Raw genomic sequence first — 13,862 nt, forward strand, 5'->3', positions numbered from 1 at the left:
TTTTGAGCATTCCCTTAGTTAGGTACAAGTGGCATTCCTGAATAATTATAAGTTGAAAATACAGGCTGTTGTGGTAGGAAGCTTTAAATAGATTGGGCCTAGTACGAGCTATAACCCAAAGATATAGTAGGTCGATGACTTTTTACGAAACATCCTATTCCACTACTTATCCATTGTTTAGCTTACCTGAAGCTTCAAAGATCTTACTCAGTTCTCTCTTGATTTTTTTCTAAGTTTTTTTCAATTTATCAATACGGCTTGTATTATCTTATTTCATTTTCTTAGCTTGAGCTTGGGTGTTATATTAGTGTTAAGCTATTCTTGAACCTTATGCATTGTAATTTATAATTAATGATCTTGTTATGGACCAACATGATTAAGAATTAATTATGAATGACTAAATGCAATGCATGAAAAAAAAAGAAAAAAAATTTACGTTTTTAAAAATTTCAACAAAAGTAAACTTTCGTTAATTTCATAAAAGTCTATTTTACATCAAGTCTATTATTTTTCACTTATAAAAGTGATTAATCTACTCATATTGATACTTGGCTTCCTCAATGAAGTTCAACAGTCATTGCTTATGCTCTTCTATTAGTGTGACCAAAGTTTTTAATGCTTCAGCCTCTTTCACCATTTTTTTTGCCTTAATCACTACCTTGCTTATCTAGGTTGTAAGATGCTCTATGTACTTTTACCTTCCCAACCCTTCTCTTTTGTCAAACCATACTTGATAGGATAACTCCTTATGCTCTTTTATGAGTGCCATGATATGATTCCCTTGTTCATTCAATTTTTGTTTTAGTGTCTGGATATACCTTCTGAGCATCTCATTCTTTTTTTAGCCTTCAACATAATTATCTTCCATCTGGGAACATTGTCTTTTCAATTTTTCATTTTCACAAGTCAAATCAACAATATTTATCTCTTTAGCTTTCACTTGGAAACATAGTTTCTTATGATCTTGTCATAATTCAATAAACTCTTTAAAGGGGTTTTTCGCTCGCTAACAACCTTTTATGCTTTACTTTCAACTTTCAACCTCCCGTGTTATTAATGAAGTTCAACCAAATCATTAACTACTGTATCATATTCTTTAAAAATCTTATGGACTCTAACCTCTAACTTTTCTGCTTTATCTTTTCATTACTCCATCTTCTCTTGAAGCCTTTGAATCTTTTTTTCATCTTGTCTTTTTCAGCCTCAAATTTTTTCTTTGTAAATTCTAACTTTGAGGGTATCCCATCTAACTTCTAGTTCACTAGCTGGTAATAATCTTTAGGAGTAAATACAATCTTTTTCCCCTTTTTTAGCTCTCCACATCAAATACCCATAAGTGATTTTATCGGTAAATAACACATGACTCATTCTTTTGGGTTTCTTTTAGGCCTTAATCATGTTGTCAATCTCCTAAAATGTTTTAGGCTCTCAATATAAACAATCAAATTGGTTGAGCCTATACATCATTAGAACAAACTGTCCAGCTCCATACTATCTTCTCACTATCAACGTTGCATAGCTTGTTAACCTTCATAAGCCTAAAAGTGAAACCTCTATCTTATCTCCACATAATACAATATGGGTTCTCAATTCATCCATGGAGCTAACCACTTCACTTGACAAGTTGTAAGCTTTTACAACAAATACTCCCATTCTTTCTTAGACTTCGCTTCTGGCCATTCACTCTCACAAAACTCCTTGATTGGATTTCAATTGTGAAGATAAAGTTTGGAAAAAACACTCTTTTTACATTTTAAATGGCTTTTCATCTATAAATATAATAATAGTGTGCAACATATAAAGCATGCTTTATCATTCTATCTACAAAAATTCAACAATTTGATGGTTTTTGCTAGTATCATTGGTGAAAGATAATATCCTCTTTCAATCTATTCAAAAAAATCCACCATATATATTTTAATATAGCCTAAGACTTTAGGAAAGATCACCATCCCATATATAGCTAGGGTAAACACATTCATTCTTTGGTCATTATCAGGGTGTTTAACAATGAAATCTTAAAAAAATTCTCTTGGAATACCTTTATGCCCTTATTTTTCTTGAACATGTGAATTTATGAGTTTTATTTTCTATCTCTAAAATATAGGCTAACTTTTTACGATATCCTAATTTTTGTTTCTTCACATATATCCTATCTAGATACTAGAGATGCATACTAACCAGAATCGAATAATCCTTTATGATTGGTACCAAATCAACTTTATTGAAAATGAAACAACAATAAAAGGGGTCCCAAAACTATGTAATCACCTTAATGAGTAAGTTTTTAACCTTTAGCAACAAAAGATGTGCAACATGCCCAAACTTCTGATAAAAAGCCTGTTGTCTTGAAGCAACTATGTTATTCCATATATCTAACAAGTCTTTCAAATCATTTTGTTTAAGAAGCATTTGAACCTCTTTAGGTAAGGTAAAGACATGGCTAGATGGTAAACAATCTCCTTCCTTTTATTGTCTTTTTTTTTTACTCATCCTTTATATCAATAGGTAACTTACACTTGAAGAACACGAATGAGACATAAACTTGACGTTCTGTGGGTTCCATGAAAGCTTTTATTGAATATATCTTTAAGGTAGGAATAGTATGCAATCTATATGTATATTTATGAATATGCAAGAAAGGAAAAACAAACAAAGAAAGCGATTAGTTACCTCAGTATAAAATAAAAGATAAACAAATATAAATGAAACACAATACAACAACATGACTCTAAATTTCATATTAACTTTAAGAGGGCGTTTGGTTTGGGAGAATCCATGTATTTTTCTCTAAAATCTTACTGTTGGATATTTGATTCTAATGTTTGATTCAAGATAATTTGATTTTTAGGAAAAATGATAGATTTCTAACAGTACCTAAAGTCTCAGAATAAAAAACTCACATCTTTCTATGGCATTCTAAAATTTCAAGGGAAAAATTATGTTATTTTCAAATTTGACTTTAATAAAAAATTATGAAATTGTCATTACTATTTTGAAAAGTATGTCTAAAAGTGACTGCAAATCAGTTGTAGATTTTTGCTATTAAATTTTTTTTTATATTACAATTAACAGCGTTTCATGAAAAATGCTTTAAATAACTCTGTTCAATTTTTGTTTAAAATTATTTAAGGTGTTTTATTACTAAAAATGCCTTAAATAATCTTGTTCAATTTGTTAGGGGATAATTTAAGACGTTTTAGTTAGAAAACACCTTAAATAATCCCAGATGTTTTTTTGGCTCAAAAGGTCTTAAATAATCCCCAAAATAATTAAACAGGATTATTAAACACCTTAAATAATCTAAAAAAAATTAAGTAATACCTAAAAATAAATGCTAAAAAGAAGTTTCAAACCCACGATCTTATAGTTAATAGTCATATGCTTTAACCAACTGAGCTACTCTAATTTCTTTTATATTTTATTTCTTAAATCTAATAAGTAATGAAGTGGATTATTTAAGGCATTGCTAAACAAAAATGCCTTAAATAATACAGTTCAAAAAATTGAAGGGTATTATTTAAGATATTTTTATAAATAATCCCCTAAAAAAATATTAAAATGCTACAATGAGAGATTAAACTTACAACCTTATGGTTAATAACCATATATTCTAACCAACTGAGTTATTTTTTTTATATTTAATCTTTTAAATCTTATAAGTAATTAAAGAGATTATTTAAGGCATTTTTAGTAAAAATGCTTTAAATAATATAGGCTAAAAAAGTGAAGGGTATTATTTAAGGCTTTTTTTATTAAAAAAACCTTAAATAATCCTCTTTAAAAAATATTAGAGCTTATTTAAGGCGTTTTGACCAAAAACATTTTAAATAATCCTTTTTAAAAATATATTAGAGATTATTTAAGGCGATGTCTTATATTAAAAAGCATTATTTAAGGGGTTTTTGACCAAAAATATCTTAAATAATCTCTTTTAAAAAAATATTAAAGATTATTCAAAAAACGCCTTAAATAATTCCTTCATTTTTTTAAATGGCATTTATTTAAGGCACTTTTGGACAAAAAAAAGTCTTAAATAATCCCTTTTAAAAAAATAAAAAGAATTATTTAGGGTGTTTTCCAACTAAAAACACCTTAAATAATTTATAATATTTTTTTATTGATGATATTTCGTAAATAAAAATAGCAACCAAATAAAATATTTGTCTTCTTTTGTTGTTAAAGGCATCATTTATCATTTGAGTATTTGTTATTAATAAAAATTAATAAAAAATTACTATCATATATGTTAAGGAGATTATGATAATTATTCAAGAATTAATATATGTGAATTTTTTTCTAACAAAATGAATAAATTTAAACACAGGATGCCCTAAAAATAGAAAAAAAAATCTTAGGTATCGCATTTTCTCAAAGCCACACTTTTTCTCATAATCCAAGATTTCACAAACCAAATGCCCCTTAAGGGGTAAAGAGAACATGGCTCTACCTACAAGTTAAGCTCTGAAAGTTAACTATATGTAGCTTCGATTACTTCTAAAAAGTTTTCAAATTGTTCTTTACATCATTATCCATCACAGACTAGTAAAGCATCCAAATCCTAACCTATTATAGGCTACAAGCAAAAATAGTTCAATTTGAGTAGAAGTATTTCGCTAACTCATGCAAAGACATAAAATCTCAAAAAGGCATAGGTACTTTACTTTCTTCTAAAGGACAGAACTCAGGTGTAGAGTCTATGTTATACACATGCAAGTGAATGACAAGTATAGTAAAAAATAAATACATGAAACTTATGGGAAAAAAAATTCTTAAGTTTATTAAATAGGCTTGGATAATAAAAAATCATTTACTGGCCTGACTCTTCTTGTCTCTAGTGAAGTTGCCAAACTATCATAATACATAGATATGTAGATCTATCGCTAAACATATATTAAAAGGGTCACCACCAATCTTTTTTGTTTAGGTGAGATTAGTCACCTAATAGAATCTATCCCATTTTAAAAAAAGATCTCAAGATTGATTTAGATATATTTAAATAGTAGATTTTAATCCATGAAACCAAATCTTAAGTTCATTAGTGCTATTACGAGTGAAGAAGGTTATAACACTTTCATAGTGCCCATCCAAAGGATGGTACTAGTTTAATTTCAAATTATCCAAACCTAAAAATATTCTTGTAATTTTATCAAATAATTTAATTATTAAAAATTACTCTTAAATTTACTCAAATAATTTGGTAGTAGTTTAAGATAATTTTTCACCTCAAGAGTATTCATGGGGACTAGTGTCTCACTTTGAAGAGACTCCGTCATCAAGTTCATTAATATATTTTATTCACGAAAATAAATAGTAAAATCTTCCAATAGTTTGGTAATATTTACTTTGATGTAGATCTCTCAATAATTTGATGAGATTTTCTTATAAATTTATTTTTAGAAATTAAATTAAATCTTTCAATAGTTTGGTAAAATTTAATTTGATACAAAAATATTCAATAGTTTGGTAGGATCAAAACGAAATATTTTACTAATAATAGTTATTTTTATATAAAAAAAATTTTAAGTTATGAAATTCTCTAATAGTTTGGTAGAATTCATTAAAATTTAAAATTCGTGAGAAATCCTCAATTAGTTTGGTAGGATTCATGAATTTAGAAACATTTTTTAGTTATTTTTTGAATAAACAAATAAAATGAAATTCATAAAATAATGTATTATTCAATTTAAAATAATGAGTAATAATAAAGGATAAAAATAATAAATAAAAACAATAAAAAATCTAAAATAAAATGAAAATAAAATAGGAAAAATAAAAACAAAACAAAAAAAAAAGGAAAAAAGGAAAGAAAATATATGTGATTGGGTTGGCTTGTGCAAGCAAGTAACGCACGGATCTCACGCAGGTCAAGAGGGTCAAGTTCTTCACCGAATTGGTTTCATTTCTAACTTAATATAAAAACCAAATTCCCTCTATTTTTCCTTTAGACCCACAAACCCTCTTTCTCTTTAAACTCTTTTCTCTCCATCCTTCTCTTTAGCTTTTAAATCCAATGATCGAAAACTAAGATTTGTTGTCGATTTTTGAAAAAATTATCAAAATTTGGCCAAAAACTTTAATCAAAAAATTTAAATGTTTAACCTAAACACAAATTTTCTTAAAAATCCAAACTACCTCTAATTTTTTATGCAAAAACCCAAAAACTCCAAAATAATCAAATATACCCTTCCAAAAATACAATCTCATAAGCCAACTTTTCTACATAAAACCTAGATTTGTAAAATAAAAAACCCAAAAAGAAAAAAAAAAAACTTTTCATGCCAAAAAAACCTAAACTACCTCCTGTCGTTTGATTTTTTGATGCCATTTATATGCCTTTTTTATTAAAAATTTTAAGAATTTTATTAATTAAATCGAATCTGTCAAATTTGATTATGGTTTTATTAATCAAGAGGAAATCAAATCTATCAAATTTAATCTCATTCACCGTATGAAATCTGTTGATTCTTTTACTTTTAGAATCGTGATTTTATCTAAGGCTTTGATTGTGATCAATATATGATTTTGTTTCTAATTTTCAGCTTCCTGCGACCATGATTTCATAATTGACCAAAAATTTTTAATTTCATTTTTCTTTTCTTTTTTCATTTTTATTAAAAAAAGTTTTTATAAAATAAACAAAACAAAAAATAATACAAATAAAAATAATTATGAGCTTTAGCCCACACAGAGTAAGCCAAAAATTGGGTTTAAAATCTAAACAAAATAATTACGTTTAAAATCCAAATTATCCACTAAAACAGGCTTATCCGAAACTTGAAAAGCCTAATAGATTTCTGAAAAGCCCAACAATTCTGACAATCGAAGTGGAGAAATCCAACATAAGTCCGGACGAAAAGAGATATCTACAGGATTTTATAAATATCTTAACCTGACTCATTCAAGAATTGGGTCAAGTCAATGCCTGTTTCGATCCGATTTGCAGAAACGAAACAGGTGGGCTTAAAATCGTAGTGGGTCGGAATCAGAGGATAGAAAGGCCCACGTGTCAATCTCATAGTGAGTGTCCAGAAAATACTAACGCTTTGACACGGGATAGACATTAGACTCGTAAAAAAGAGTCGTACTCAAAACGGTATCTCTAATCTTCAACTACGACTTTATTTTGTATTTTTCATTTAGGGTTCACAATATCTTCGTAACCGAACAAGCCGTTCAAAGCCTCCAAGAAGCTTTCATTAAGCTTTACCCTCATCTCCTCTCTCTCACTCTCTCTCTCTCTCTCTAACACACACACAGAGAGCTAAGTTTTGCTCTTCTCTCGATTCAGGTAAGCTTCCTAACATCGAAACCCTAGACATTTTCTTCAATCAGTCGTTTTTTCTGAAAATTTCGTTACTCGTTTGATTTAGGGTTTGTGATTTGAATCCGTTTCTTTATTGTTGATTTTTTCTCTTTTCTCTCTCTTTTTTTTCTATTCTGTTTCAATGATTCTGGACTTTGCATGACTTTTTTTTCCCTATTTATTAGTTATCTCAAGAATGACTAGTGTATTTTTTTGGGGTCAATCTCGTTTTAAATTTGAAATAAATGTTAATAGGTTAGTTCGATTTTGTGATTTAAAAGCTTGCAATTGGTTTTAATTTATTTATTATCATTCTTTTAACTTTCTATTTATTCTTTCTCAATGTTGGACATGGACAATAATTGATGGATTATTTTCCTTAAGTTAAAATTATATATATATATATATTCTCAGCGGTATTTTCTTTGATTTTTTAGTTGTTTTAATAATTCAATATCGTGGAAAAGCTAAATCACTATTTCATATGTTCCTTAATTTTGGAGCTTGATTTGCATATTCATTCTTTTGTTTCATTGATGAATTGAACATGGGAACATGATTTAATAGCATAACAATGGATTGTTGATTTATTTACTAATTTACAATGCAGTGGTATTTGTATATATGTTTTGTGGTGCTGGTCTATTATGTCCAACGATCTGGTATCTCAGCAATTATCAATACCTGGTAACCAGATTGATCAGCTGGAATCCATTTCCAGCAAATTGGATGCACCAATGTCCATGGGATTGATGGGATTTAGAGCCAATGAATCTTTACAGCAGCAGATACCTTTGCATATGCCGATTGGACAGATGGGATCTGTGTCAAATGATCCTGGGTCACAATTATCCTCAATGTCAAACCAGCAAGGTGGACACATTGAATCCCAAGCATATACTCAGCTATCACAACAGTATTTAATGTCTAATAAGCAAGTAGGAGAAATATTTCCTACCATGTCGGATAGCCTGAGACCACATCAATTGCCAGCTTTGAACAAGCGTAAGGCACTGATGGAACCCATTTCCCCTAATTTTGTTCCACAGAAGTTATCATTACCGAACAAACGAGTGGCACAAATGGAACACAGGCCTTGGTTGCAACCAATATCTGCACCTAGTGAAAGAACTGTTCAGATGCAGTCTGTTTCCAACTCGCTAGGATCACAGCCTTCTCCAGCATTGAGTAAGAGATCAATTCCAAATAAATCTGGGTCATCAGCTTCAAGGAATCAACCTGCACAGATGCGGCCGTCACCAAAGGTTCAGACTGAGACATTTGAATCTGTGAGGTCCAAGATGCGGGAATCTTTAGCTGGTGCCCTGGCCTTGGTTTCTCAGCAGCAAGGTGAAAAGGCAATGGTGGGGAAGAACACAAATGGTGAGGCTTCTAGTTCACCAGGGAAGACAGAGGAAGGTTCTCACCCTGTTGATTCTAATTCTGGTAATTCTGATGCTGTCCACTCTGTATCGGCAGAACCTCAGGGAATATTGCTTTCCAATCGGGATGCTGCTGCGGATGGAAATAATAGTGATGCTACACAAACTTTGCAATCTTATGGGCAGCAATTTCAATCTAGCGATCTTTTACCTGATGAGGATGTTCCATTTAGTGACAACATATTTGCAAGAGATGAACTTTTGCAGGGAAATGGCCTTTCTTGGATATTAGAACCTGAAATAGATGTGGCAAAGAAAAAGGAAATTGAAATGGTTGAAAAACAAAACCCAGATAATAAAAAGGTGGGAAAAGATAATTTAGAACAATCATTACTGTCTCCACAAGAGTTGGCATATCAAATTGAAGCAGAACTCTTTAAATTATTTGGAGGTGTGAATAAAAAGTATAAGGAGAAAGGCAGGTCTCTATTGTTTAACTTAAAGGATCGTAATAACCCTGAACTCAGAGAAAGAGTTGTGTCTGGCCAAATTCCTGCAGAACGATTATGTTCTATGAGTGCTGAGGAACTAGCTTCTAAAGAGCTTTCACAGTGGCGACAAGCAAAAGCAGAAGAGCTTGCTCAAATGGTAGTTTTGCCTGATATAGAAGTTGACATTAGACGTCTAGTGAGGAAAACACATAAGGGTGAGTTTCAAGTGGAGGTTGAACAAACTGACACTGCTTCAGTTGAAGTTTCTGCTGGAACTTCAATTAGTCGGCGACCAAAAACTGAGGCAAAACACGCTCCCAAAACTGGTAAAACTGTTGGAAAGAAAGAATCAGATACTGCAGGTGAAAAGAGTAATATAGAGGACCCAAATCTTACCATTACTATTCCTTCAAGTGAGGGACCTGATCCAATGCAAGGGTTGATGGGAGAAGACGAATTGAAGGATGCAGATTTTCTTCCTCCAATTGTTTCCCTTGATGAGTTCATGCAATCTCTTGATTCAGAGCCACCGTTTGAGAATTTACCTGGTGATGCTGGAAATGCTACATCCATTTCTGATAAGGATGACTCAAAGTCTCCTGGTCGAGCTTCACAAGATCCTGTGGGTTCGATGTCTGATAAACCTGTAACTCTTGATGCAAGTAATCCAAAATCTGATTTAGATGTTAAGCCAAACGACATTCCTACAAAAACAGAAACTGCAGTTTCTATAGCCACTTCGAAGGGTGAACATTTATGGGAAGGGACGCTCCAGCTAAACATCACAGCCATAACCTCTGTCATTTGTACTTTTAAAAGGTATGTTTTACAAGTGCCATGTTATGCAAGGCTATGTTGTACTTATCTTTTTTTTACTGAACACAATTTGTTATTGATAGATTTTAGGCCTGCATCTGTTTGTATGTATCTCGGTTTGTCTTTTATTTATCATGATGCTCCTTTTATCTTATCTGTATATTAGTATTTATACAGGCGAGTGTTTATGTTTAATAACGTGCTTTTTCAATTAGCACAGGGCTTGAGTTTAAGTTATTATTAACTCAACTTTGACTATGGTGGTTTTTTCCTCTGAATATTGTAGAATGAATTGGGGAAAGTTGTGGAGTTTGCAATATCACAAAACTTTTTTAGTTTTTTGGATGTTTAAACTTTAAACCATAACTAGGGTGGATATGATATATTTTAAAGTACTTTACTTGACTGGGTCAAGTATTTTGAAGACAATTTCAAAGAATAGTTATCCAAAAGTGATGAGCTCTTCAGAGTGCGATGATATGTTGGCATCTTGGAGAAGCATGTGAACATTGGATGTTGATAAATGGTATGTGCTGAAGCATGGATCTATAAGTTGTGGTTTGGTTTAGTTCTTTAAGGTTACTCTGTGGATGGATAAAGGAACAACCTTTTGGATGTTATAAAAGATGTGTTATAGTGAAGAGGCATGATTCATCGTAGGTTAAAGTTTTAAGTAAGTTGGTGGAAGACCCATTATCTTGTGGTCGATGTGTTTACCTATTTTGCTATAGTCATTTTTATGGGATGGTTAGTCTTTGCACAAGATGCTGACTTTTTGAGTAATTTTCATTGAATTTTAATTTTCTTTAAAAGGAGATTAAAATTGTTATGTTAAGGTTTGTTGCGCATATTAACAATCCAATTTTTGCTGCTGCAGTGGTGAAAAAACTTCTACAAAGGAGTGGCCTGGCTTCCTTGAAATCAAGGGCAGAGTCAGACTTGATGCGTTTGAAAAGTTCCTCCAAGAGCTTCCCATGTCCCGGAGTCGTGCTGTTATGGTATCTCAAGTTTATTTAAATTGTAGTAAATTCCTGTACTCTCATTGTGTCCAAAAAGAAAAATGGGAGAAAAAAAGCTTTTTATCCCAGTTTTTGTCTTCGATTTATTTATTTTTGCTGAGCTTAGAATCATTCTCGTCTATAGAATTTAATAAGCTCTGGTCCGCTGGGAATTTAATAAGACAAAGGTAAAAAAGGAGAAGACAAAGAGATAGAATTTAAATAAGATTCTTGGTTTGAGTTGAACATTAAACAAGGAGAAACAGAGACTTATTGAAAGATCGACCAACTCATTTGCAATTTCTGGCTGTCTGGCTGGAATGAAAATTCGGAGGAGGATTGATCTGATTGGCATTTGCATACAAAAATCGTGTTTCTATGATTGCTTGTTGGGCGATGAATAACTGGAAATAATCTTTGCTCAAATACAATTGAAGTTTACATGAAAAGGTTTCTATTAAGTATTGGGAAATGCAGCCAATATTTCCAGATTATTCTCCCATGACGATGACGTGAAATGTTGTGTGAACTCGTAACATGATAATAATAATTTCTAATTATTTGAGATCCCCTCAGCGAATAACTCAATTTGGTTGGAAAAAAAAATAGAAAGTTGTTTTCATTTTCTTTTTTGCTGTGTTGGTAGGAATTTATTGTTCACTTGCATTTATAATTCGTAATTTACACGTTAGACTAATGTAATTCTTCTTTGAAATTTTGCAGGTGGTTCATTTTGTTTGCAAGGAGGGATCAACCGAGAGTGAGCGTGGGAGCCTTGTTGAGGTACGAAACATGGAAAAAAAAAATTCTAGTTAATTGTTCTTGTTCGGTTGTCATGTGATAGTAGTTAACTTGGATGCCCTTGTGCAGGCGGCTGATTCATATATTTTGGATGGGAGAGTGGGTTTTGCTGAGCCTGCCTCTAGAGTTGAACTTTACTTTTGCCCACCTCATGCGAAAACACTTGAAATGCTCAGCAAGATCCTCCCAAAGGACCAACCTGAGGCTCTTAATGCTATTGATAATGGTCTAATTGGTGTTGTTGTATGGAGAAGACCTCAATTAATTTCACCCAACTCTACTTCACACCATAAATACACCTCAAAAAAGCAACACTTCACTTCTAGGAGACAGCAAGAAAAGGATACTGCTAGTAACATGAATTCTAATTTCCCATCAAAGCCTACTTTTTCCCACGGTGGACCTCCTCTACATTCCCAACCCCCTCCCGATGACGATGACGATGATGTTCCCCCGGGATTCGGCCCTGCCACAACCCGGGATGATGATGACCTACCTGAGTTTAACTTTTCTGGTCGCTCAATCCCATCGGGGCCAGAATACCCCACTGGGTACCAATCCCAGCGAGTAGGGATCGCCTCTTCTCATATACAGTCTCAAACATCATCTCGCCCTGTTGATCAAATAAGGGATCTCATACAAAAGTATGGACAACCAAACGCTAATGCGCCCCTAGGGGTTTCAATGCAACAGTGGGATGATGATGATGATGATATACCCGAATGGCAGCCTCAAACAACATCCCAACAGCAGCAGCTGCAGCCCCCACCACCTCAAGTTCATAGATTTCAAAAGCCAATAAATGCACCTCAGCAATTACCCCGCCAGGCAACACCAACCATGCATATTCAAGGTCAACAGAATGCTGCTCAGTCATGGCAGCAGGGAACTTGGTGGGTAAATGGAGCTCAAATTTACGACACAGCAGTAGGAACTGGGCAGCCGGCCTGGCGGAGGGATGCTCCCAACAGTGGAGGCTTTTAGTTTCATCTTTTTGTAAACGTAGCGTTTATGTTGCTATTTTATTTAGTTTTCCTCTTGCTTGTGTAACCTTGATGAATCTTTTCATTTCGTAGCTTCTTTATTCAATTAATGGTAGTTTTTCAAACTAACTTAAGAATTTGTCCTTCTTCCATGCAACATAGGCTTTTAACTAAGAGAAATTATTAAAAAAAAATTATTTGATAAAATGTTAGTGGAATTTTTAATTTTACAAAATATATTATCAATAAAATTTTTTAACTTAACATACGGTTGTAGCAGGACTAAGCAATAACACATGTCCCTTAAGATATACTTGAAAAAATTCACATATGCAGAAGGCTTCTTTTATAGCATTTCCTTGAAAGTATTTTGCATGATGATTTTGAATATTTGAACGTGGGTTCGTCTATACTGGACCACATTTACGTCTAAGAGGACTCCTGGTATGCACAGAAAAGTAAGCTAAGCACCAAAAATGGCACTTTACAAGCATATCCATTCAATTCCATTCCACCCTCTCCCAACGGAAAAAAAAAACAAAAAACAAAAACCAAAACAAAACAAAAAAAAAAAAATGATTAAACTTATAAGCCTGATTTGCGGCTTGAGTTCTTGATATTTTATCTTTCTGGTTGCTCAATTTATACTCTTTCGATTTTAGTTATAAGAGGAAGTTCAACTCTCATAACTTAATTGTGAAAAAAAATAAAAGAAATTCAAGTTGAAACATGGAATTGATGGTAATCCTTGTATAAATCCATATATTATCACTTCTGAAAGTTACAATAACAAATAAAGAATATAGGACAACCCCTATCTCTCAAAAATTTAAGTATGACACGAAATAATAGATGGGAAAGAAAACAAAGAAAAAAACCCAAAAAAAAAAATAGTAACGAATGTTGACTTAAAATGATAAAGAGAATGTACTCTTTTCTTTATTGCTTGGGTTTGAATTTGTTGGAAGGCTATGAGAAAGTAATTTTTCATAAATTTATTAAGTCTAAAGTAAATAAATCTATTTGGATGGATCAATGATTCAAATAACGGTCGGATAACGGTGTTGCGATCGTTATTTCACGAT

The 13,862-nt window shown here is 32.2% G+C and overlaps 1 protein-coding gene across 2 annotated transcripts; it reads left to right on the plus strand.

The window, feature by feature from the left end:
• Positions 1-7,141: 7,141 nt before the first annotated feature.
• Positions 7,142-12,906, plus strand: LOC111284565 (uncharacterized). Of its 2 annotated transcripts, none has more exons than XM_022873262.2 (5): positions 7,142-7,291; positions 7,917-9,998; positions 10,873-10,993; positions 11,717-11,776; positions 11,864-12,906. In XM_022873262.2, the coding sequence occupies exons 2-5, from the start codon at positions 7,954-7,956 to the stop codon at positions 12,776-12,778; spliced, it is 3,141 nt and encodes a 1,046-aa protein (XP_022728997.2). In that variant the 5' UTR covers positions 7,142-7,291; positions 7,917-7,953; the 3' UTR covers positions 12,779-12,906. The 2 variants fall into 2 exon arrangements, with proteins under 2 accessions (XP_022728997.2, XP_089618569.1); XM_089762443.1 differs by having other exon boundaries at positions 8,002-9,998.
• Positions 12,907-13,862: the final 956 nt, after the last annotated feature.

Source organism: Durio zibethinus, chromosome 6 (genome assembly GCF_047325235.1).
Source record: "Durio zibethinus cultivar Kanyao isolate XHJ-2024 chromosome 6, ASM4732523v1, whole genome shotgun sequence".
In the NCBI taxonomy this organism is placed as follows: domain Eukaryota; kingdom Viridiplantae; phylum Streptophyta; class Magnoliopsida; order Malvales; family Malvaceae; genus Durio; species Durio zibethinus.